The sequence below is a fragment of the Salvelinus namaycush genome, chromosome 3, assembly GCF_016432855.1.
Source record: "Salvelinus namaycush isolate Seneca chromosome 3, SaNama_1.0, whole genome shotgun sequence".
NCBI lineage: Eukaryota > Metazoa > Chordata > Actinopteri > Salmoniformes > Salmonidae > Salvelinus > Salvelinus namaycush.
Genome location: NC_052309.1, coordinates 32,520,308 through 32,544,414, shown reverse-complemented (window position 1 = coordinate 32,544,414; position 24,107 = coordinate 32,520,308). Strand labels below are relative to the sequence as shown.

Here is a 24,107-nt window from a genome sequence, read left to right as displayed (position 1 = left end):
ACTCAAATCTGTCATTAATTTTGACAATTCTTGCCGAGGAGGTCTTAGTCACACAATTTTGCATATAATTAAGATGTTTGGTGCAGTATTTCTTAAGTGATATATAAAAATGAAAACGATTAGTCTCTCGTTGAATGACAGTTATTTGAAGAATCCCTACTGTTGACCAATCATCGACAAAGGGGCTTGGGCTACTAACTAAACTTTGCCTTGAGGAAAAAATGTGTGCATGAACAGCCGAAACAAAACAAAAAATGACAAAAAGGGAAGCATGTGTAACCGGTGTGAAATGGCTAGCTAGTTAGCAGGGTGTGCGCTAATAGTGTTTCAATTGGTGACGTCACTCGCTCTGAGACCTTGAAGTAGTTGTTCCCCTTGCTCTGCAAGGTCCGCTGCTTTTTTGGAGCGATAGGTAATGATGCTTTGGGGGTGATTGTTGTCTGTGTGCAGAGGGTCCCTGGTTCGAGTCCAGGTTGGGGCGAGGAGAGGGACGGAAGCTATACTGTTATACATGCGGATGCCTTAAGATGGAATAGGAGGTAAGGCTGGGAATTGACAGGGACCTCATGATACAATATCACTATACTTAGGTGCCGATACAATATGTATTGCGATTCTCATGATTCGATATGGTGATTTGATGTTCCCAACATATTGCTCACTATGTCTGCTGCAGAGATGTTTTGATCAGTCATGGAAATAAAAGTGCTGATAACATGGTAGCTCGCTATTTAAAAAGACTGAACAAGCTATAGGATGAAAAAATACTGGAGTTTTGGCGCAGCTACATCCAATTTGTATTTTATTTTTTATAAGTTGATACTTGGAGTCAAAGTATCGACTATAATAATGTCATCAAAAAATATTGCGATATGCAACTATCGATTCCTCCCCCACATCACTAATAAAAGATCCAACCATTCTCTCTCTTTCTGTCTATCGGCTACGATCGTATAGCTTCTTTCAGCTTTCTGTTATTCCCTATCCCCTCTCTTTCTTGCCCTATTCTTCTGTCTACCCCCCACATACACACTCTTTCTCTCTCTCTCCTTCAATCTTATCGCTCCTTTCAGCTCTCTGTTATTCCCTATCCCCTCTCTCTTTCTCTCCCTATTCATCTGTCTACCCCCCCGCTTGCTCTCTCTTCTCATTTCTCTTCTGTCACTAGAAACACCGACACACGCAGAGAAAAGTTTTCCGAAGCTCCTTGTCTTGTTTCCCAAGGTCTTGTTAGAGCAGCAAAGCCCCAGCGGAATATCATAGCTCCGTGTGTTGAAATTTTAATCAAAAGGAAATGGGGCGGCACAATCTTGCTTCCTCTTAGCAGGATCTGCACAGATGGACTCGTCGGTCCTCGTCAGTGCAGAGGGGAAAGGCTCTCACCGTGACATTTTGAGAGCAGCTCTCTTGAACTGAGGCTTGATCTCGGCGCCTGGCTCAGTACAGGAAGTGTGGCAGCGAGTCTAAGCTGGTGAATAATAAGGTTACCTGTCTGTCAGAGATGATTTTCTCAGCTTGCTTTGTGTCTGTAAGGATAAAGTAAATCTCAACATACAGCAGCAGAAGGATCATCAGATGCACAGTGAGAAATTCAGAGCTTTTGAAATGAGGATTTGTAGTGAAATACTTTGACTGAGCGTTTTAATTGGTTTTTGTGCCAATTAACAAGTGTCTGTTCTGCATGTATTGTAGGCCTGCTGTTTTCAACCTGCTTATTTAGCAAAGCAAACTGATACAATGTCTCTGACAGGGATAAAAGCAATATATAGTAATGTAGACCTTACCCTGTAACATTAGGCTAAGTATACAAAACGTTAGGAACGCCTAGGGATTTTGCGGTGACCGTATTACCGCCATACCGACGGTCACGAGTCATGAAGGCAGTCAAATTCCACGTGACTGCTTAGTCACGGTAATTAGGCTTTTCCAAGCTCTGATGCTGCTGATTGATGGTCATAAGTCACCTACTAAACGTGTGAACTGCCTGGTGCTCAGCACTCTATTATCCTTCTAATCACTCTGACACCAATGGAAATGTAAAGTGAAAATCAATCAAATACTTGAGAGCTCATGTTGCGCAACATTTCTATAGGCTATGCAATTGTGTGAAAAAACAGTGATGGCATCGATTTAAAAAGAGGATTCCATCAGCTTTCTGTAGGCTAGGCCTACTATTTATTTCTCAACTTTCCTAATATTTAGCACTGCTTCTCTTTACAACAGGAGGAGTATAGCCTACCTGGCTGGCATGAAAATGAACCACGGGAAATGCGTCCACCATTCGCTATTTAAGTGCATAGATGACACTTATTTTTTTTTTGTGCCCTGCCCCGGTTTCGACACAGGTGCATGATAATGGTCCATTCTAAATAATAAATAAAAATCACATATCTTATTTAGTATATGTAAAAACGAGATTAAATCAAGAATAGTCTGATGGGTAACTATTAGCCTATCACTTGTGAATTATATATTATCACTTGTGAATGATATATTATCACTTGGGAATGATGCCAAGCATAGGCCTATATGTTTAGATTAGGTTTGTATAACAGCTAAAGTGACCAAATAACTTCTTGAAATTAAGTACATTAATCTGCTTTACAAGGGGTGTGGAGACTAACTGGCATACATAAGCAGCACATGAGTTTCAAGTTTGGGGAAGACGATTTTCATCATAATACACCTTTATAATAAAAGCATTACATGGTTAATCGGGTTTGCGGTCACTTTTGATAATGTTGTTTTGGTGGTCGACTTTTGTACTATGGGGGATAGTAGATTGACATAGGCTAGTGCTTTTGCTGTTCGTTAGGCCTACTCATCTTGTTGGTTGACGACGTTAAGTGGACTGTTCCAATATCTTCAACATGCAGTTGCAGTCAATATTATCGCGGTATTGTAAAAATGTGATGGAAATGTTCAAAAAGTACTGATACACACACACACACACTGAAATCATTTCACCAAGTTTTATATTGAAAACCAACAAACAACAAATGAATTTGGTCCTCTTAGAAGGCTGAAAAATCTCCAGAGTGCTGTCACTGCCTTCCGCCATGTTTTCACACAAAACAACCCACGTTGCATGCTGCCCCTGCTTCAGACTGTTGCTAACTTTGGTTGATGCTGGACAGTATTTCCCGTGAGTTTTTCAACCCGTAAAAATCAAACACGGTTTTAATGATAATTCAAATTTGAAAAGGTTTATCGTGAAACCGGTAACCGTTTCATCCCTAGTGCACAAATAGCCGAAACAAAATGTTGTCATAATATATGCACGAATTGTTTCGCATGCGGACGCCTTAAGTTGGTATAGGCGGTAGGGCTGGGAATTGCCTGGGACCTCATGATACGATAATATCATGATTCCTAGGTTGCCGATACAGTATTGTGATTCTCACGATTATGTATGTATTGTGATTTGATGTCCCCAACATATTGCTCACTATGTCTGCTGCAGAGATGAAAGATCATGAGAAAATGAGTTTTGATTAGTCATGAAAATTAAAGTGCTGATAACATGTTAGCTCACAATTTAAAAAGACAAAGGAAAAAAAAAAAATTGTTTTTATATATTTTACAAGTTAATACTTGGAGTCAAAGTATCGATTATAATGTTTCTTTAACCTGTCTCGTCCCCTTCATCTACACTGATTTGAAGTGGATTTAAGGGATCATAGCTTTCACCTGTTCAGTGTATCATTTAAAGAGCAGGTCTTCTTAATGTTTTGTACACTCGGTGTAATTGGCTGTGCAGTGAAATCATGTCATGATGGATTGCATAAATGCAATATACATTTATACAGTGCTTTTCAATAGGTCTCAAAGTGCTTTACATTGTAGTCTGGGTGTAACTCAACTATCTACCACCAAGCACCCACCTTTTTATAATCTTGTTTTGTATTCATGAATTAAGGCTTACTTTTCTCAGTGTCTCTACCTATTAGCAGCTCTGGTTGAGTGTTTACAGGCCACTCAATGGGTTTGAGTGTAGGCATTGTAACCAGAACCTCCCTCTCATGCCTCTGTCTCTGTCCAGGTTACTGAAGAAAGGGAATCTGAACAGTTAAGTGTCCTTGCATGTAGGCTAGAGCCTGGGGGGACATGGAGTAGCTGGAGAGATAATGGCCTCCAGACCACATACAGTACCTGTTGGAAAGTGGACCGTGTGGTGTTTTGGTGACCTCTGGCCAGTGTGCATTGTTATCAGTACTGTGTACTTAGGCCCCTCAGACAAATAGATTAGTATGTAATTAACAGGGACCTGACCAGAACTACTATTCACTATACTATAGCCTAACTACTACACTCACTCACTCAACTGTTTAAACTTTTACATAGGCCTTTGATGTATCATCTGTTGGAGAGAAAGGGCTAGCCTAATTGCCTACATACATTGCAAGTACTGGTTATACTGTTGGAGGTCGAGGGACCTGGAGGGCTCTCTGGATCAGTTGCCCCCACCTCACCTACCAGGAAGTTGTATTTGTGAGTTTGGTTGTTTGTTTCTCGTCTCAGTGATATTGTTTAGCAGCCTGATTTTAATAATTAATTGTATTCCATGCAATTAGACTTGCCATTTGAATTAAAAGTGTTGTACTCATTGCGTCCTCCCATTGAGGTAATTATTTCCCTATTGTGTTGTGAACCAAATTTGTGACATCTGAACTCTGAAAGGATAGATTTTAGAGCATGAAAGATGAAGTGCTAATGGCTAAATCACTGCATTTGCATTTTTCAAAGGATTAGAAAAGTGTGTGTGCGCAAGCCTTTGGATTGATATTCTCAGAGGTGTCAAGTGTGAAATGAAACATTGAATTTCCATTGTTTAAACTTTGTAGCACTCAAACCCCTCACTGCTCTCTCACCTCATAGCCGATGGACCTCCTACCTGACACCCAATGTGCCCCCCCCCCCCCCCCCTCAGAGACTGATGTGAGGTATTGTGCAGCCTCATGTGAAGAACCTCTTATTGCATTGAAAGACCAGTGTGTGTGCAGCTGTTGAGTGTCTGAGCCGTTTGTGCGCGTGCGTGATCAAGACCTCTCTTACACCGTCCCAGCCTGTCAACAGAACAGACACCATACACAGCTTGGATAAAGTGTTAAAGATAAATTCATTTCTTAATACTTGTCTTCCTTCCTTCCCCTTTTCCACTTCTGCTGTCATAAGAACATCCTCTGAGAAACGGTGACCAGCGTGGCAGAAAATTAGGAGCACTTGAAGGAGTTTACGTTGCTTTTAATTATAACTGATGGCATTTTTGCTCAAATCGAGTGTAAGGAGAATGGGGTTTATTTCAATCAATCAATCAAATCAAATCAAATTTTATTTGTCACATACACATGGTTAGCAGATGTTAATGCCTGTGCTTCTAGTTCCGACAATGCAGCAATAACCAACGAGCAATCCAACCCAACAATTCCACAACTACCACCTTATACACACAAGTGTAAAGGGATAAAGAATATGTACATAAAGATATATGAACGAGTGATGGTACAGAACGGCATAGGCAAGATGCAGCAGAGCACAGTATATATATATATGAGACGAGCAATGTAGGGCATATAAACATAAAGTGGCATAGTTTTAAAGTGGCTAGTGATACATGTACTACACAAAGATGGCAAGATGCAGTAGACGATACAGAGCACAGTATATACATATACATATGAGATGAGTAATGTAGGGTATGTAAACATTATATTAAGTGGCATTGTTTAAAGTGGCTAGTGATACATTTTTACACCAATTTCCATTATTAAAGTGGCTGGAGTTGAGTCAGTATGTTGGCAGCAGCCACTCAATGTTAGTGGTGGCTGTTTAACAGTCTGATGGCCTTGAGATAGAAGCTGTTTTTCAGTCTCTCGGTCCCTGCTTTGATGCACCTGTACTGACCTCGCCTTCTGGATGATAGCGGGGTGAACAGGCAGTGGCTTGGGTGGTTGTTGTCCTTGATGATCTTTATAGGTGTCCTGGAGGGCAGGTAGTTTGCCCCCGGTGATGCGTTGTGCAGACCTCACTACCCTCTGGAGAGCCTTACGGTTGTGGGCGGAGCAGTTGCCGTACCAGGTGGTGATACAGCCCGACAGGATGCTCTCGATTGTGCATCTGTAGAAGTTTGTGAGTGCTTTTGGTGACAAGCCGAATTTCTTCAGCCTCCTGAGGTTGAAGAGGCGCTGCTGCGCCTTCTTCACAACGCTGTCTGTGTGGGTGGACCAATTCAGTTTGTCCGTGATGTGTACGCCGAGGAACTTAACTTACTACCCTTTCCACTACTGTCCCATCAATGTGGATAAGGGGGTGCTCCCTCTGCTGTTTCCTGAAGTCCACAATCATCTCCTTTGTTTTGTTGACGTTGAGTGTGAGGTTATTTTCCTGACACCACACTCCGAGGGCCCTCACCTCCTCCCTGTAGGCCGTCTCGTCGTTGTTGGTAATCAAGCCTACGACTGTAGTGTCGTCCGCAAACTTGATGATTGAGTTGGAGGCGTGCATGGCCACGCAGTCGTGGGTGAACAGGGAGTACAGGAGAGGGCTCAGAACGCACCCTTGTCGGGCCCCAGTGTTGAGGATCGGTGGGGTGGAGATGTTGTTACCTACCCTCACCACCTGGGGGCGGCCCGTCAGGAAGTCCAGTACCCAGTTGCACAGGGCGGGGTCGAGACCCAGGGTCTCGAGCTTGATGACGAGTTTGGAGGGTCCTATGGTGTTAAATGCTGAGCTGTAGTCAATGAACAGCATTCTCACATAGGTATTCCTCTTGTCCAGATGAGTTAGGGCAGTGTGCAGTGTGGTTGCGATTGTGTCGTCTGTGGACCTATTGGGGCGGTAAGCAAATTGGAGTGGGTCTAGGTGTTATGGGATTTTTGTGTTAAATGACTAAAATATGTATACATTTGACTTAGAGTTATAACTCATAAATGTTGAATGTTATGTGTTCCTTGTTAGAAAGAATGGGTTTATCTTCAGACAGGCTAGAATGATGTCTCTACCCAGGGAGGGGAAAGACCTTGAGTTGGTTATAGATAGTTTAACAGGTGGCAGACAGTAATGAGAACTCGAACTGTATTGCCATTGTATCCGAGAGGAGGTTGGACATTAAAACCTATGACATCATCTTTATTATATAACCTGATGTAAAATGTATAATGATCAGTACTCTCGAGAATAAACGCTATTGATTGATTGATTTTAAGACTGGTATCTGTCCATTTTATGCAGATAATTATCTTACAAATTCTTATTTATGGGCAGAGTGTTTTAATTGAATTATCAAAATTCCTTTAACACTAGGGTGTCAGGTAGGGTGGAGGTGATGTGGTCCTTGACTAGTCTCTCAAAGCACTTCATGATGACGGAAGTGAGTGCTACGGGGCGGTAGTCGTTTAGCTCAGTTACCTTAGCTTTCTTGGGAACAGGCACAATGGTGGCCCTCTTGAAGCATGTGGGAACAGCAGACTGGGATAAGGATTGATTGAATATGTCCGTAAACACACCAGCCAGCTGGTCTGCGCATGCTCTGAGGACGCGGCTGGGAATGCCGTCTGGGCCTGCAGCCTTGCGAGGGTTAACACGTTTAAATGTTTTACTCACCTCGGCTGCAGTGAAGGAGAGAGCCCGCAGGTTTTGGTAGCGGGCCGTGTCAGTGGCACTGTATTGTCCTCAAAGCGAGCAAAAAAGTTGTTTAGTCTGTCTGGGAGCAAGACATCCTGGTCCGCGTGGACCAATCAGGCATGGGCATCTGTGTTTGAGTCTTAAAAAAATAAATAATGACTTGTGATCGGGGGGTGGATATAGTAGAGTATTGCAATATTATTTTTTACAATATTATATAGATTCTGAGACTCCCAAGTATCGAGTTGCTAGGTACATAATGTTTGCGAAAATTGCTCTGAAACACTTTTGTCCAATATCTTGTTCTCCATCTTGTATTTAAATGGTGAGCCAGGGGCCTCCTGGGTGGCGCAGTGGTCTAGGGCACTGCATCGCAGTGCTAGCTGCGCCACCAGAGTCTCTGGGTTCGCGCCCAGGCTCTGTCGCAGCCGGCCGCGACCGGGAGGTCCGTGGGGCAACGCACAATTGGCATAGCGTCGTCCGGGTTAGGGAGGGTTTGGCCGGTAGGGATATCCTTGTCTCATCGCGCTCCAGCGACTCCTGTGGCGGGCCGGGCGCAGTGCGCGCTAACCGAGGGGGCCAGGTGCACGGTGTTTCCTCCGACACATTGGTGCGGCTGGCTTCCGGGTTGGAGGCGCGCTGTGTTAAGAAGCAGTGCGGCTTGGTTGGGTTCGTCTCTCCCGAGCCCGTACGGGAGTTGTAGCGATGAGACAAGATAGTAATTACTAGCGATTGGATACCACGAAAATTGGGGAGAAAAGGGGAGAAAAAAGAATGGTGAGCCAACATGTTTTCAGCACTTATTTCCATGACTGATCAACACTCGTTTTTTCATGGCTCTCTCTGACATATACAGTGCATTGGGAAAGTATTCAGACCCCTTAACTTTTTCTACATTTTGTTATGTTACAGCTAGGGATGCACGATATATATCGGTGAATGTATCAGAATCGGCTGATATTAGCTAAAAATGGCAACATCGGTATCGGCCCGATGTCTGTCTAGTTTAACTTCTACTTGCACACAATCCCGGATCCGGGAGTACCCCCATCAGTAAAAAAGCTGACTAGCATAGCCTAGCATAGCGTCACAAGTAAATACTAGCATCTAAATATCATTAAATCACAAGTCCAAGACACCAGATGAAAGATACACATCTTGTGAATCCAGCCAATATTTCAGATTTTTTAAGTGTTTTACAGCGAAAACACAATATAGCATTATATTAGCTTACTACAATAGCCAACCACACAACAGCATTGATTCAAGCCAACAATAGCGATAACGAATAAACCAGCAAAATATATTAATTTTTTCACTAACCTTCTCAAACTTCTTCAGATGACAGTCCTATAACATCATATTACACAATACATATAGAGTTTGTTCGAAAATGTGCATATTTATCGGCACAAATCGTGGTTATACAATGAGAATAGTAGCCAAGCTGCCAACAATATGTCGGGAGAAATCTTGGGAGAGGCACCTAATCTAATCAGTAACTAATCCTAAACTTGACTAAAAAATACAGGTTGGACAGCAAATGAAAGATACATTAGTTCTTAATGCAATCGCTGTGTTAGATTTTTAAAATTAACGTTACTACGACATACAGCGTGCGTTAAAGCGAGACCGCACCGAAATTAATGGCGGAATATGAGTTTTACATTTTTCAACAGAACAACAAATTAACATCATAAATAGTTCTTACTTTTTGATGAGCTCCCATCAGAATCTTGGGCAAGTTATCCTTTTTCCAAAAGAATCGTTGCTCGGTTGTAGATTGTCGCCTTCAACTTTGGAATTAGCAGTAAACATTAGCCATGTGGCCCAGACGTGCCCAACTCACTAGAACGCAGCACAAATAAATACCCGAAAATCGCAATATACTGATATAAACTGATATAACTCGGTTTAAAATAACAACATTATGATGTCTTTAACACCTATATCGAATAAAATCAGAGCCGGATATATCTAAGGGCTATAACGGGAGCTTTCTAGAACGCCATCCTGAGGTCTGTCTTGCGTCATGGCGAACGAAGGAAAGAGAGGACCCCACGTTGCCAGCCCATTTATAAGGCCTCAGATCTGCCTAGCAACTCCATTCCAATTCTCACTATTTGCTGACATCCAGGGGAAGGCGTATGCAGTGCATCTCAACCAATAGAATACATGCAAATTAATAAACCGACCTCAGAACAGCCTGCAGATTTCAGATTTCTCACTTCCTCATAGGAAAATTGCTCCAACTCGAGTTCTGTTTTACTCACAGATATAATTCAAACGGTTTTAGAATCTAGAGTGTTTTCTATCCAATAGTAATAATAATATGCATATTGTACGAGCAAGAATTGAGTACGAGGCAGTTTAATTTGGGAACGAAATTTTTACAAAGTGCAAACAGCACCCCCTATTGAGAAAAGGTTAACACATATGTTAAAACCCGATGTCAAAGCTACCGTGCATACCTATACAACTTAGGTACATGACTTAATGAAGCCACGTAAAATTTTATGTGCAACACAGCATTCCTGACCTAGCCCACACAATGTCTGCTGTGTGGATCAAGCAGTCAACAAGTCGAGCAGTCATTTGAAAGAGTAAGAACATTTCAGCGAGACAACGCAAAGGCAAAATCCATTAACCTCTCTTGGGTATGTGAGACGTTAGCATCCCACCTCTTCAACAGCCAGTGAAACTGCTGGGCGCCAAATTCAAATACAGAAATACTCATTATAAAAATTCAGAAAACAAAACACATTTTACATAGGTTTAAAGATGAACTTCTTGTGAATCCAACCACGTTGTCAGATTTTAAAAAATGCTTTACGGCGAAGCATACCTTACGATTATTTGAGAACATAGCCCATTGGACAAATCATTACAAACAGTAACCAGCCAACTAGAAGAGTTACACAAGTCAGAAATAGAGATAAAATTAATCCCTTTGATGATCTTCATATGGTTGCACTCAGCAGACATTCATTTACTCAATAAATGTTCCTTTTGTTCGATAACACGATATATTGGATATAAAGAGACTTTCTTCAGTAATCCACAGGCTCAAACGCAGTCAAAACAGGCAGACAAAAAATCCAAATTGTATCCGTAAAGTTCATAGAAACATGTCAAACGATGTTTATATTCAATCCTCAGGTTGTTTTTAGCATAAATAATCGATAATATTTCAACCCGACAATAACGTAGTCAATATAAAAGGTAAACAAAGGCACTCTCTCGGTCTCGTGCATGAAAAAGCTCTGACACTTTAGGGTCCACTCATTCAAACTGCTGTTACTTCCTCATTTTTCAGAATGCAAGCCTGAAACAATTTCTAAAGACTGTTGACATCTAGTGGAAGGCATAGGAACTGCAATTTGAGTCCTAAGTCAATGGATACTGTAATGGCATTGAATAGAATACTACAAAACCAACAAAAAAAACTACTTTCCGACTGGATTTTTCTCAGGTTTTTGCCTGCCAAATTTTTTTGTTATACTCACACTATTTTAACAGTTTTGGAAATGTTAGAGTGTTTTCTATCCAAATCTACCAGTTATATGCATATCATATCATCTCGACCTCGAGAGGCAGGCCGTTTAATTTGGGCATGCTTTTCATCCAAAATTCCGAATGCTGCCCCCTACCCTAGAGAAGTTAATGCCAAGATAATGGAGTTCATTGCCCTTGAAAATCAACCGTTCTCTGTCGTGGGTGATGTTGGATTTTGCCGGCTGGTCGAGCACTGGTACACACTACCAAGTGTGCTTTTTTTTTTCTCAGATGTTGCCCTACCGGAGTTACACAGTAATAACGTCACTGCTATTAGCTTCACGACATACATACTATGGAACGCCGTTTGGGTCTTTGCGTGTCAAAAAAGATACAGTAGCACTGTCAAAGCTGTACAAAAAAAGTCTGCAAACACCAGCCACGAACGATGTGTTTACAATACCGCGTTGGTAATAAAGCATAATTTGTTCGACCGCAAAGTCCACTTTTGTGCCTAATCTTTGTGGCTAGCTTCACATAGATGGGTCCGACCACCATTAATCAAATAAGAACTGTCTTATAAATTAGGGTTATTTTAGATGTCACCTATAATAATACATATAAGCTAGCTAACTATAGCTTCTAAAACAAATGGTCGTTTTGCTATGTTTTTGGGGAAGAACATTGTTTGCATCCATGAGCTAGGTAGCTTTAAAAAAAAAAAAAAATGTATGACCAGCACTGTAACCACGCGAGACAACTTTACCAGCATCATAGCATACGTATCGATGAATCATTGTGACATGAGTGAGAGTGTAATAACTACTTAAAAAAATTATGAACGCGTTAAATTAATCTGACGTGCAGTCATTCGTGTCCTGATTGGTCAACAAGCTTATTTGACATGTCAAATAGTGTTATTTGACATGTCAAATAGTGTTATTTGACACGTCAAATAGTGTTATTTGACACGTCAAATAGTGTTATTTGACACGTCAAATAGTGTTATTTGACACGTCAAATAGTGTTATTTGACACGTCAAATAGTGTTATTTGACACGTCAAATAGTGTTATTTGACACGTCAAATAGTGTTATTTGACACGTCAAATAGTGTTATTTGACACGTCAAATAGTGTTATTTGACACGTCAAATAGTGTTATTTGACACGTCAAATAGTGTTATTTGACACGTCAAATAGTGTTATTTGACACGTCAAATAGTGTTATTTGACACGCAAAGACCCAAACGGCGTTCCATAGAAATCCTGGTTGAGAATGAAACGACTGAACAAAAAAACAGCACAGCAAGTAAGTGAAAGAAATAGGTTTTGAATATGTTTTACTGGTAATGGGGACATGCGTAAATGCCAACAAAATAACTTTTGTGTGTGTGTGTAACCTTTATTTAACTAGGCAAGTCGTTTAAGAACAAATTCTTATTTACAATGACGGCCCGGATGACGCTGGGCCAATTGTGCGCCGCCTTATGGGAGTCCCAATCACGGCCGGATTTGAAACAGGGACTGTTTTTACGCCTCTTGCACTGAGATGCAGTGCCTTAGACCACAGCGTCCATGTGTGTGTTAACTATTTAAGAAAGCATGAGGTTGATATGTGATTTTCCACAACAGCCAAGACAACGCAGGAGTGGCTTCGGGACAAGTCTCTGAATGTCCTTGACTGGCCCAGCCAGAGCCCAGACTTGAACTCGAGCGAACATCTCTGGAGAGAACTTAAAATAGTTGTGCAGCAACGCTCTCCATCCAACCTTACAGAGCTTGAGAGGATCTGCAGAGAATGGGAGAAACTCCACAAATACAGGTGTGCAAAGCTTGTAGCATCATACCTAAGAGTCAAAGGTGCTTCAACAAACTATAGTAAAGTGTCTGATTATGTAAATGTGATATTTCAGTTTATTTGTAATACATTTTCCCAAAATAAAAAAAATAAAAATGTTTTTGCGTTGTCATTATGGGGTATTGTGTGTAGATGGATGAGGGGGAAAAACAAATTAATACATTTTAGAATAAGGTGGCAACTAGTGATGGACCGATATGACATTTTGGGCTGATACCGATATTTTCCTTGCAAAAAAAAAAGATACCAATATCAGATATTAAACTTTTTTAGCGACCTTTAAAGCATTATAGTACAGTTAAATCTGCACAGCCAACTAATTGCCGTCTACACACTATCTGTTGACTGCCACGTATACAAAAAGGATGTTCTTCTCTATAAAAGCTGAGAACCGACACTGTTCGTTGAGCTTTCAACTATGCGCTGTTAAGTGGATGGTTGATAATCAATTTTTGCAAATCTTTATAATATACTTTTTTAAGTATCTGCAGTTTCTCTCATCTTATAGAATTGCTACCATAGTGCTTAGGGTCGTTGTCCTGTTGGAAGGTGAACCTTCGCCCCAGTCTGAGTTTCTGAGCGCTCTGGAGCAGGTTTTAATTGAGGATCTCTCTGTATTTTGCTCTGTTCATCTTTCCGTTGATCCTTACTAGTCTCCCAGTCCCTGCTGCTGAAAAACATCCACACAGCATGAGGCTGCCACCCATGCTTCACCATAGTGATGGTATTGGACAGGTGATGAGGTGCATGGTTTCCTCCAGACATGACACTTGGCATTCAGGCCAAAGAGTTCATTCTTGGTTTCATCAGACCAGAGAATATTGTTTCTCATTGTCTGAGAGTCTTAGGTGCATTTTGGCAAGCTCCAAGCGGTCTGTTGTGTGCCTTTTATTGAGGAGTGGCTTCCGTCTGGCCACTCTATCATAAATACCTGATTGGTGGAGTTCTGCAAAGATGGTTGTCCTTCTGGAAGGTTCTCCCATCTCCACAGAGGAACTCTGGGGCTCTGTCAGAGTGACCATCGCATTCTTGGTCACCTCCCTGACCAAGGCTCTTCTCCCCCAATTGCTTAGTTCGGCCTAGGCGGCCAGCTCTAGAAAAAGTCTTGGTGGTTCCATACTAATGTAAATAAGGTATTTCTGTTTATTTTTTAATTTCTAATACATTTGCAAAAATGTCAACCTTTTTTTGGTTTGTTATTATGGGGTATTGTGTGTAGATTGAGTGTCAATGTATTTAATCCATTTTTGACATAATAAAAAGTGAAGGGGTCTGAATACTTTCCAAATGCACTGTAGTGACAATCAGTAGACTAAATGTATATATATTTTTTTTTGCCAGGTTCTCTGCAGTTGGATAATGGACAACTGTTTTTCATTATCTGGTTGTTTCTTGTATGCTTTCAGAATGTGATAATGTTAGCTACTTGAGCATCAAGCCTGACAGGCTCTGGCAGAAGGGTTGCTGGTTTGTTAGATGTCTTGATGTGCGACCCTTTGTTCCCGTGTGTCGGTGTGTATGTGTGTCGGTATGTGTATGTGTGCATTTTACCCTCTGTGTGATACCCTCTGTGTGTATGTCCTGATGTGTGACTCCCTGTTGCTGTGTGTTTTGGCAGGGATTGAACGTCAGGCCTCGGAATAATGCCCAGCTGGGGCGGGACGGCGTGCGGCGGAAAGACTGGCACGACTACGATGCAATTAGGAGAGACGCTACTCGCTCTGGTAGGACAGAACTTCAGGAAGTCCCTCCCCCATATTCCCTTTTAGTTTGAGGTTTGAAGCCCACAACTAATATACTACGATAACAAATGATTCCTCACAAGACACGTGTGTAGGAACATGAGCTTTTCGGAAGAAAAGTGTGATTATAGCACAAAGCCATTAAAATTGATGTGCTCGACAGACTGCAAGACATTTCCAAGTTCCTTATGGTTCATTCAGCAGGTACTGTACTTAAGACCAAAGATATTTTACCTGACATTAAGTCCAGGTACTTTCACGGTCTGTCAGAGAAAAGCAGATGGTTGGCGCAAGGCATTTTGTCCCTAGTCTTCCTCAAACACCATCGTTGCACTCTTGTCTGTTCTCTTGGTGTGTGTGTGTGTAGGTAACGGCGAGCAGGGGAAGCCTTTTCCGCTGACCGACGCTGACCGGGTGGACCAGGCCTACAGGGAGAATGGGTTCAACATCTACGTCAGCGATAGGATCTCCCTCAATCGCTCTGTCGCAGACATCCGGCACCCAAAGTGAGTGTGTCTTTTTCGCTTTTAAATTACCCCACTTGTCAACTCACACGTTCCTCCCAAAAGATAAGTATAGTTTAGTCAGTTGTTTCACATTCTCCTGATGATCCATAAGCAAAATAACTATGAGCATTAGGTGTAAGGTGTTTTTCTCCTAATGGCTTGGTGTAATTTGTATTTCATTCCTATTTGAAGATGTAGCTACTTTCCTTATAAGCCAATGAGTGAAAGGGGACTATGCTTTAGCTTTAATCATGCATTTAGCTTTCTTTCAAATCGCTGTTGGGTCGGTGCCGTGAATCCTCCTCTTAGACCAGTTGTCCCTGTTTTTTGTATGTCTCTGACATATGAACACAGTTTTTTACCAGAGGACATACTTGTCTGACTCTTCACCTCTTCTCCTACTTACTCACTCTACTCTCCAAACTGTCATTTTTCTCTTCATGTCCTTTACAAAGAAAGGAGCTGTCAATTGGGACCTTGAGTTGCCTTTACCTTAACAATGCAGCAGGAGTCCAATCTTCGATTCCTCTTTCCCTGCTCTTTCCTTTCCCTGTTCTATGTCTATGAGGACAATTACAAAACCCTAACCAATACTCTGACCTTCTATTCCCCAGCTATGTTTTCAATGGGGAATCAATTGTGACCGACCGGCTCGATTCGGTTTTATATGGCAAAATTTGAAATTGTGTTTTTTTTTTAAACTTGGGATAGAAGTAGAGACTTGTAGCTAGAAAATGGTATATCATACACTACATTTGAGGAACAATGGGAAAGTAATTCTGCTTTGAGAGTTGATAAACTTGTAACCCCATGTTTGAGAAAATGGCAATTTAATATTTTGGTACACGTACTGGAGAACTCTTCTTTGTCCATTCAGCATGTTCACACCTGCTTAAGCCTTAGCTGCACCCATCTTTGTAAGGATTCACACACATGACGTCAGAAGCCTGGTGGTCCAAAATAGCATAAATAAACCCATCTGTTGGGAAATGTATTTAGTGTATGTCAATCTAGCAACTAAAAGCAACTTTCTAAAACATTTTTGGTTAATTTCTAGCTAATGTTAAGCTAGCTGGCTAGCCAGCTCAAATAATGACCACAACATATAGCTAACAACGTCTTAACTTGAGCTAATTTGTATTCATTATTACAGGAAAATAAACATGCATCAAGATTACAAGTCAATGGCAAGCTAATTATAGTAAATAGCTTACGGTTGTGAGTGTGACAAAATAAAATCAGGGCATTCTACCGGAGATTTTTAGAACTTGGACACTGTCTTGTTGGCCTAACGTTATATCATAATTTGACTTTGGTGCAGGTCATGTTTTTCTTCACATTACTGTCTCTGTTAAACACACACTACATCAAATAAAATCAAAGTTTATTTGTCACATGCACAGGATAAAGATGGTGTACATAGTACAGTGAAATGGTATCTGCATAGTGGAGTCTTTTGTTTAGACATCTAGCTTGCTAAACAATGACCCATAATCCCAACTCATGATGTTACTGCCTAGCATGAATCTGCAGGTAGCTAACCAACTAGATTCAATGTGTTAGCTAGCTAACATTAGGCTATAACAAGCCATGCAAATGGCTCTGAGATACGAATAATATTACTACACAGATTGTACACATAACTTTAGCTAGCGAGCTAGCTAACAGCACACTTACTTGCAATGAAATTAATTTGCTGACAAAATTGGAAACATATATCTGAAAATGTTGCTAGCTAGACTAACCTGTATACATGGATGAATGCTTCTCCCTCTGTCACGGATGCCATGGTTACTCTTAGTTTGAAGATGTAATCCGTTATACAACGGCCTTCTGTGTGTTCTCTTTACGACTCCCTCCATATTTGCAATCAAATGCCTGATTTTTCTCCATATCCTTAGCTATAAAAACATCCCCGTAGCATAGTGCTGCCACCACCATGCTTCACTGTAGGGATGGTACCATGTTTCCTCCAGACGTGACGCTTGGCATTCAGGCTAGAGTTCAATCTCGGTTTCATCAGACCAGGAATCTTGTTTCTCATGGTCTGAGAGTCCTTTAAGTGCCTTTTGGCAAACTCGAAGTGGGGGGGGGGGGGGGGTGCTTTTTACTGAGTGGCTTCTGTCTGGCCACTCTACCATAAAGGCCTGATTTAGTTGTGCTGTAGAGATGGTTGTACTTCTGGAAGGTTCTCCCATCTCCAAAGAGGAGCTCTGTCAGTGACCATCGGGTTCTTGGACATATTCTTGATCAAGGCCCTTCTCCCCCGATTGCTCAGTTTGGCTGTGCGGCCAGCTCTAGGAAGAGTCTTGGTGGTTTCAAACTTCTTCCATTTCAGAATGAGGCCACTGTTTTCTTGGGGACCTTCAATGCCTCGACACAATCCTGTCTCGGAGCTCTACGGACAATTCCTTCGACTTGATGGCTTGGTTTTTGCTCTGACATGCACTGTCAACTGTGGGACCTTATATAGACAGGTGTGTGCCTTTCCAAATCATATCCAATCAATTGAATTTAACACAGGTGGACTGCTAGTTGTAGAAGCAAAGTGTCTCAATACTTCTGTAAATAAGGTATTTGTTTTTTTGTTTTTCATAAATTTTCTAAAAAGCTGTTTTTCAGTTTGTAATTATGGGGTATTGTGTGTTGATGGATGAGGATAAAAATATTGAATCCATTTTAGAATGAGGCTGTAATGTACCAAAATGTGGAAAAAGGCCAGGGGTCGGAATACTTTCCGAACGCACTGTATAATAAATTGTCACTGCCAGTAGAGAATAGCATGTTCCCTAAGCTGTTCCAGGGTGTGTGTTGTCTGGGTCTTAGTATCCAGGGCCTTGTGGTTTCCTCTGGGTACATTTCCCCGAGCCTTTTTTCAGTGAATAGAGCCTCTGAGGAACAGGCTGTTGCTATTCAGTGCTCTAGCAGTCTCCCTTGCAGCCCGTTGATGTTCCTACAGCTATGGGAATCACAGGTTGGCCACATGGGTCCCTTAACTCCCTCCGATCTGCCTAATTTGTTTAATAAAGTGTAATGAAGCGGCAGCTTATTGCCGGCCCGCCTTCGCTGTCACTCTTCCGGGCTCTTTGTGCTTTGTGGCTGGCATCTCACTTTTACTATTTAAAAATATATATATTTATTTAAAAAATCCCCTCTTCTACTCCCTCTCTCAATCCTTTGTAGCCCTGCTAAGGAGCCTGCGTAGTCTGGTTAGGGAGTAATTGGTTTATTTCGCTCGCTCTCTCAGCTCTGTCTGTCTACGTGAAAAAGTGAGGGATGATGAAGAGGCTGTGGCAGAAGCTTGGCCTTCCAACGACTGAAGTGACACCCAACTGTCACAGTCCCTGTCGTTCTGTGTCAGTTAGACCAATCAGCCGGCCACATCTGCTCTCCAATACCCAATCGGTGGCCCTGTCTGCCCTGGAGGCCCGCACTCGCCTGGTGATTGGCATGTTGTCACCGCCAGAGGCGTGGAGCGGATATCTGATCTTGACACATTCGATTTGTTGATGTTTGCGCTGCGACAGAATTCCAATGAAGGAAGCCACATAATTCCACAGGGTGTAGTACAATGCCAGGAAATGTGGGTGGGTTGGAAATTGGTTTGAGCAACACAGTCTGTCTCAGTTGTCTCTGTTTTACGACAAATTAGATTTGGGCTAGTGCTCTGCTCTAGCACTCATTTCACTCATGAACCAGAGACTGGCTGTGCTCATTCTGCCCCATCAAAGCGCTTTCATTATCTGCAATGATTACTTCAATATACAGTAATCATATTATATAATATCGCAATATACTTACTGTTTATCATTGTGTCCAGTGACAATTATGGGTCATGAATAATAGGCCTACATGATAATACTAAAGTCTGTCATAAAGCATCTGAGTAGGAGTGCTGATCTAGGATCAGTTCCCATTTGTCCATATAATGTTAGTCATTGTGATCTTAAATCAAATCAAACTTTATTTCAAAGTGCTTAGCAAATAAAATAATACAATTTGAGAAAGCACACTTTGCTATAAATGGACAAGAATAAAATTAAGAAACCACTTAAAATTGTAAAACAATAGTACATGAGAGGCTATTGTATAAAAATACCAAAATAAATATATACTGAACAAGTTAAGTGTTGGTCCCATGTTTCATGAGCTGAAATAAAAGATCCCAGAAATGGTCCATACTCACAAAAGCTTATTTCTCTCAAATTCTGTGCACAATTTTGTTTATATCCCTGTTAGTAAGCATTTCTCCTTTGCCAAGATAATCCATCCACCTGACAGGTGTGGCATATCAAGAAGCTGATTTAAACAGCATGATCATTACACAGGTGCACCTTGTGCCGGGAACAATAAAAGGCCACTCTAAAATGTGCAGATTTGTCACACAACACAATGCCACACGTTTTGAAGGAGTGTGCAATTGGCATGCTGCAGGAATGTCCACCAGAGCTGTTGCCAGAGAATTGAATGTTAATTTCTCTACCATACGCTGCTTCCAATGTCATTTTAGAGAATTTGGCAGTATGTCCAACTGGCCTCACAACCGCAGACCATACTTAACCACGCCAGCCCAGGACCTCCACATCCGGCTTCTTTACCTGAGGGATCATCTGAGACCAGCCACCCGGACAGCTGATGAAATTGTGGGTTTGCACACCTGAAAAATTTCTGCACAAACTGCCTCAGTGAAGCTCGTCGTCCTCACCAGGGTCTTGACTGCATTTTGGCATCGTAACCGACTTCATTTGGCAAATGCTGACCTCCGATGGCGACTGGCACGCTGGAGAAGTGGGCTCTTCACAGATGAATCCCGGTTTCAACTGTACCGGGCAGATGGTAGATGGTGTGTATGGCGTAATGTTGGTGAGTGGTTTGCTGATGTAATCGTTGTGAACAGTGCCCCATGGTGGCGGTGGGGTTATGGTATGGACAGGCATAAGCTATGGACAACGAATACAATTGCATTTTATCGATAGCAATTTGAATGCACAGAGATACCGTAACGAGATCCTGAGGCCCATTGTTGTGCCATTCATCCGCTGCCATCACCTCATGTTTCAGCATAATGCACAGCCCCATGTCGCAAGGATCTGTACACAATTCATGGAAGTTGAAAATGTCCCCGTTCTTCCATGGCCTGCATTCTGTTAGGTTCTTATTTTTCAGAGTAAATAACTCACGGACACTAGAGAAGCTTTAACCAAGTTTAATTATTCTCAAAGGTTCTGTTCAGCTGTAATTCAGACAACCCAACACTTCTCCAATCCAGATACAGTGGGGCAAAGAAGTATTTAGTCAAAATACCAGCAACAGTGTGTGAAAACCTTGTGAAGACTTACAGAAAACGTTTGACCTCGGTCATTGCCTACAAAGGGTATATAACAAAGTATTGAGAAACTTTTGTTATTGACCAAATAGTTATTTTCCACCATAATTTGCAAATAAATTCATTAAAAATCCTACAATGTGATTTTCTGGAGGAGAACAAATCTCATTTTGTCTGTCATAGTTGAAGTGTACCTATGATGAAAATTACAGGCCTCTCCCATCTTTTTAAGTGGGAGAACTTGCACAATTGGTGGCTGACTAAATACTTCTTTGCCCCACTGTACATACCCCAACCAGAAGCCATGGATTACAGGCAACATTAGCATTGAGCTAAAGGGTAGAGCTGCCGCTTTCAAGGTGCGGGACTCTAACCCGGAAGCTTACAAGAAATCCTGCTATGCCCTGCAATGAACCATCAAACAGGCAAAGCGTCAATACAGGGCTAAGATTGAATCATACTACACAGGCTCCGATGCTCGTCTTTTGTGGCAGGGCTTGCAAACTATTACAGACTACAAAGGGAAGCACAGCCGCGAGCTGCCCAGTGACACGAGCCTACCAGACGAGCTAAATCACTTCTATGCTCGCTTTGAGACAAGCAACACTGAGACATGCATGAGAGCATCAGCTGTTCCGGACGACTGTGTGGTCACGCTCTCCGTAGCCGCCATGAGTAAGACCTTTAACTTCTACTTGCACACAATCCCGGATCCGGGAGCACCCCCATCAGTAAAAAAGCTGACTAGCATAGCGTCACAAGTAAATACTAGCATCTAAATATCATTAAATCACAAGTCCAAGACACCAGATGAAAGATACACATCTTGTGAATCCAGCCATCATTTCTGATTTTTAAAATGTTTTACAGGGAAGACACAATATGTAAATCTATTAGCTAACCACGATAGCAAAAGACACAACTTTTTTTCCCCACCATTTTTTTCCTGCATAGGTAGCTATCACAATTTCGACCAAATAAAGATATAAATAGCCACTAACCAAGAAACAACTTAATCAGATGACAGTCTGATAACATATTTATTGTATAGCATATGTTTTGTTAGAAAAATTTGCATATTTCAGGTATAAATCATAGTTTACCATTGCAGCCACCATCACAACTCTCACCAAAGCAACGAGAATAACTACAGAGACCAACGTGAATTACCTAAATACTCATCATAAAACATTTCTGAAAAATACACAGCGTACAGCAAATGAAAGACAAAGATCTTGTGAATCCAGCCAATATTTCAGATTTTTTAAGTGTTTTACAGCGAAAACACAATATAGCATTATATTAGCTTACTACAATAGCCAACCACACAACAGCATTGATTCAAGCCAACAATAGCGATAACGAATAAACCAGCAAAATATATTAATTTTTTCACTAACCTTCTCAAACTTCTTCAGATGACAGTCCTATAACATCATATTACACAATACATATAGAGTTTGTTCGAAAATGTGCATATTTAGCGGCACAAATCGTGGTTATACAATGAGAATAGTAGCCAAGCTGCCAACAATATGTCGGGAGAAATCTTGGGAGAGGCACCTAATCTAATCAGTAACTAATCCTAAACTTGACTAAAAAATACAGGTTGGACAGCAAATGAAAGATACATTAGTTCTTAATGTAATCGCTGTGTTAGATTTTTAAAATTAACGTTACTACGACATACAGCGTGCGTTAAAGCGAGACCGCACCGAAATTAATGGTGGAATATGAGTTTTACATTTTTCAACAGAACAACAAATTAACATCATAAATAGTTCTTACTTTTTGATGAGCTCCCATCAGAATCTTGGGCAAGTTGTCCTTTTTCCAAAAGAATCGTTGCTCGGTTGTAGATTGTCGCCTTCAACTTTGGAATTAGCAGTAAACATTAGCCATGTGGGCCAGACGTGCCCAACTCCCTAGAACGCAGCACAAATAAATACCCGAAAATCGCAATATACTGATATAAACTGATATAACTCGGTTTAAAATAACAACATTATGATGTCTTTAACACCTATATCGAATAAAATCAGAGCCGGATATATCTAAGGGCTATAACGGGAGCTTTCTAGAACGCCATCCTGAGGTCTGTCTTGCGTCATGGCGAAGGGAAAAAAGAGAGTACACCACGTTGCCAGCCCATTTATAAGGCCTCAGATCTGCCTAGCAACTCCATTCCAATTCTCACTATTTGCTGACATCCAGGGGAAGGCGTATGCAGTGCATCTCAACCAATAGAATACATGCAAATTAATAAACCGACCTCAGAACAGCCTGCAGATTTCAGATTTCTTACTTCCTCATAGGAAAATTGCTCCAACTCGAGTTCTGTTTTACTCACAGATATAATTCAAACGGTTTTAGAAACTAGAGAGTGTTTTCTATCCAATAGTAATAATAATATGCATATTATACGAGCAAGAATTGAGTACGAGGCAGTTTAATTTGGGAACAAAATTATTACAAAGTGCAAACAGCACCCCCTATTGAGAAAAGGTTAAACAGGTCAACATACACAAGGTTGCGGGGCCAGACGTGTGCCCCGGGCATGTGCTGACCAACTGGCAGGTGTCTTCACTGACATTTTCAACACGTCCCTGATTGAGTCTGTATTACCAACATGTTTCAAGCAGACCACCATAGTCCCTGTGCCCAAGGCAACCTGCCTAAATGACTACAGACCCGTAGCACTCACGTCCGTAGCCATTAAGTGCTTTGAAAGGTTGGTAATGGCTCACATCAACACCATTATCCCAGAAACCCTAGACCCACTCCAATTTGCATACCGCCCAAACAGATCCACAGATGATGCAATCTCTATTGCACTCCACACTGCCCTTTCCCACCTGGACAAAAGGAACACTTATGTGAGAATGCTATTCATTGACTACAGCTCAGCGTTCAACACCATAGTACCCTCAAAGCTCATCACTAAGCTAAGGATCCTGGGACTAAACACCTCCCTTTGCAACTGGATCCTGGACTTCCTGACGGGCTGCCCCCAGGTGGTGAGGGTAGGTAGCAACACATCTGCCATGCTGATCCTCAACGCTAGCGCTCCACAGGGGTGCGTGCTCAGTCCCGTCCTGTACTCCCTGTTCACCCACAACTGCATGGCCGGGCACGACTCCAACACCATCATTAAGTTTGTAGACGACACAACAGTGGTAGGCTTGATCACCGAAAACAATGAGACAGCGTATAAAGAGGAGGTCAGAGACCTGGCCGGGTGGTGCCAGAATAACAACCTATCCCTCAACGTAACCAAGACAAAAGGAGATAATTGTGGACTACAGTAAAAGGAGGACCGAGCACGCCCCCATTCTCATTGACGGGGCTGTAGTGGAGCAGGTTGAGAGCTTCAAGTTCCTTGGTGTCCACATTAACAACAAACTAGAATGGTACAAACACACCAAGACAGTCGTAAAGAGGGCACGACAAAGCCTATTCCCCCTCAGGAAGCTAAAAAGATTTGGCATGGGTCCTGAGATCCTCAAAAGTTTCTACAGCTGCAACATCGAGAGCATCCTGAGTGGTTGCATCACTG

At 41.8% G+C, this 24,107-nt stretch overlaps 1 protein-coding gene across 1 annotated transcript in view; it reads left to right on the top strand.

The window, feature by feature from the left end:
* The window catches only part of LOC120030413 (polypeptide N-acetylgalactosaminyltransferase 10-like), a 114,067-nt gene that overhangs the window by 23,078 nt on the left and 66,882 nt on the right, over window positions 1-24,107 (top strand). Inside the window, exons 2-3 of the mRNA XM_038975811.1 lie at window positions 14,596-14,701; window positions 15,087-15,225. Coding sequence (XP_038831739.1) covers window positions 14,596-14,701; window positions 15,087-15,225 — 245 coding nt within the window. The remainder of the gene's footprint in view (window positions 1-14,595; window positions 14,702-15,086; window positions 15,226-24,107) is intronic.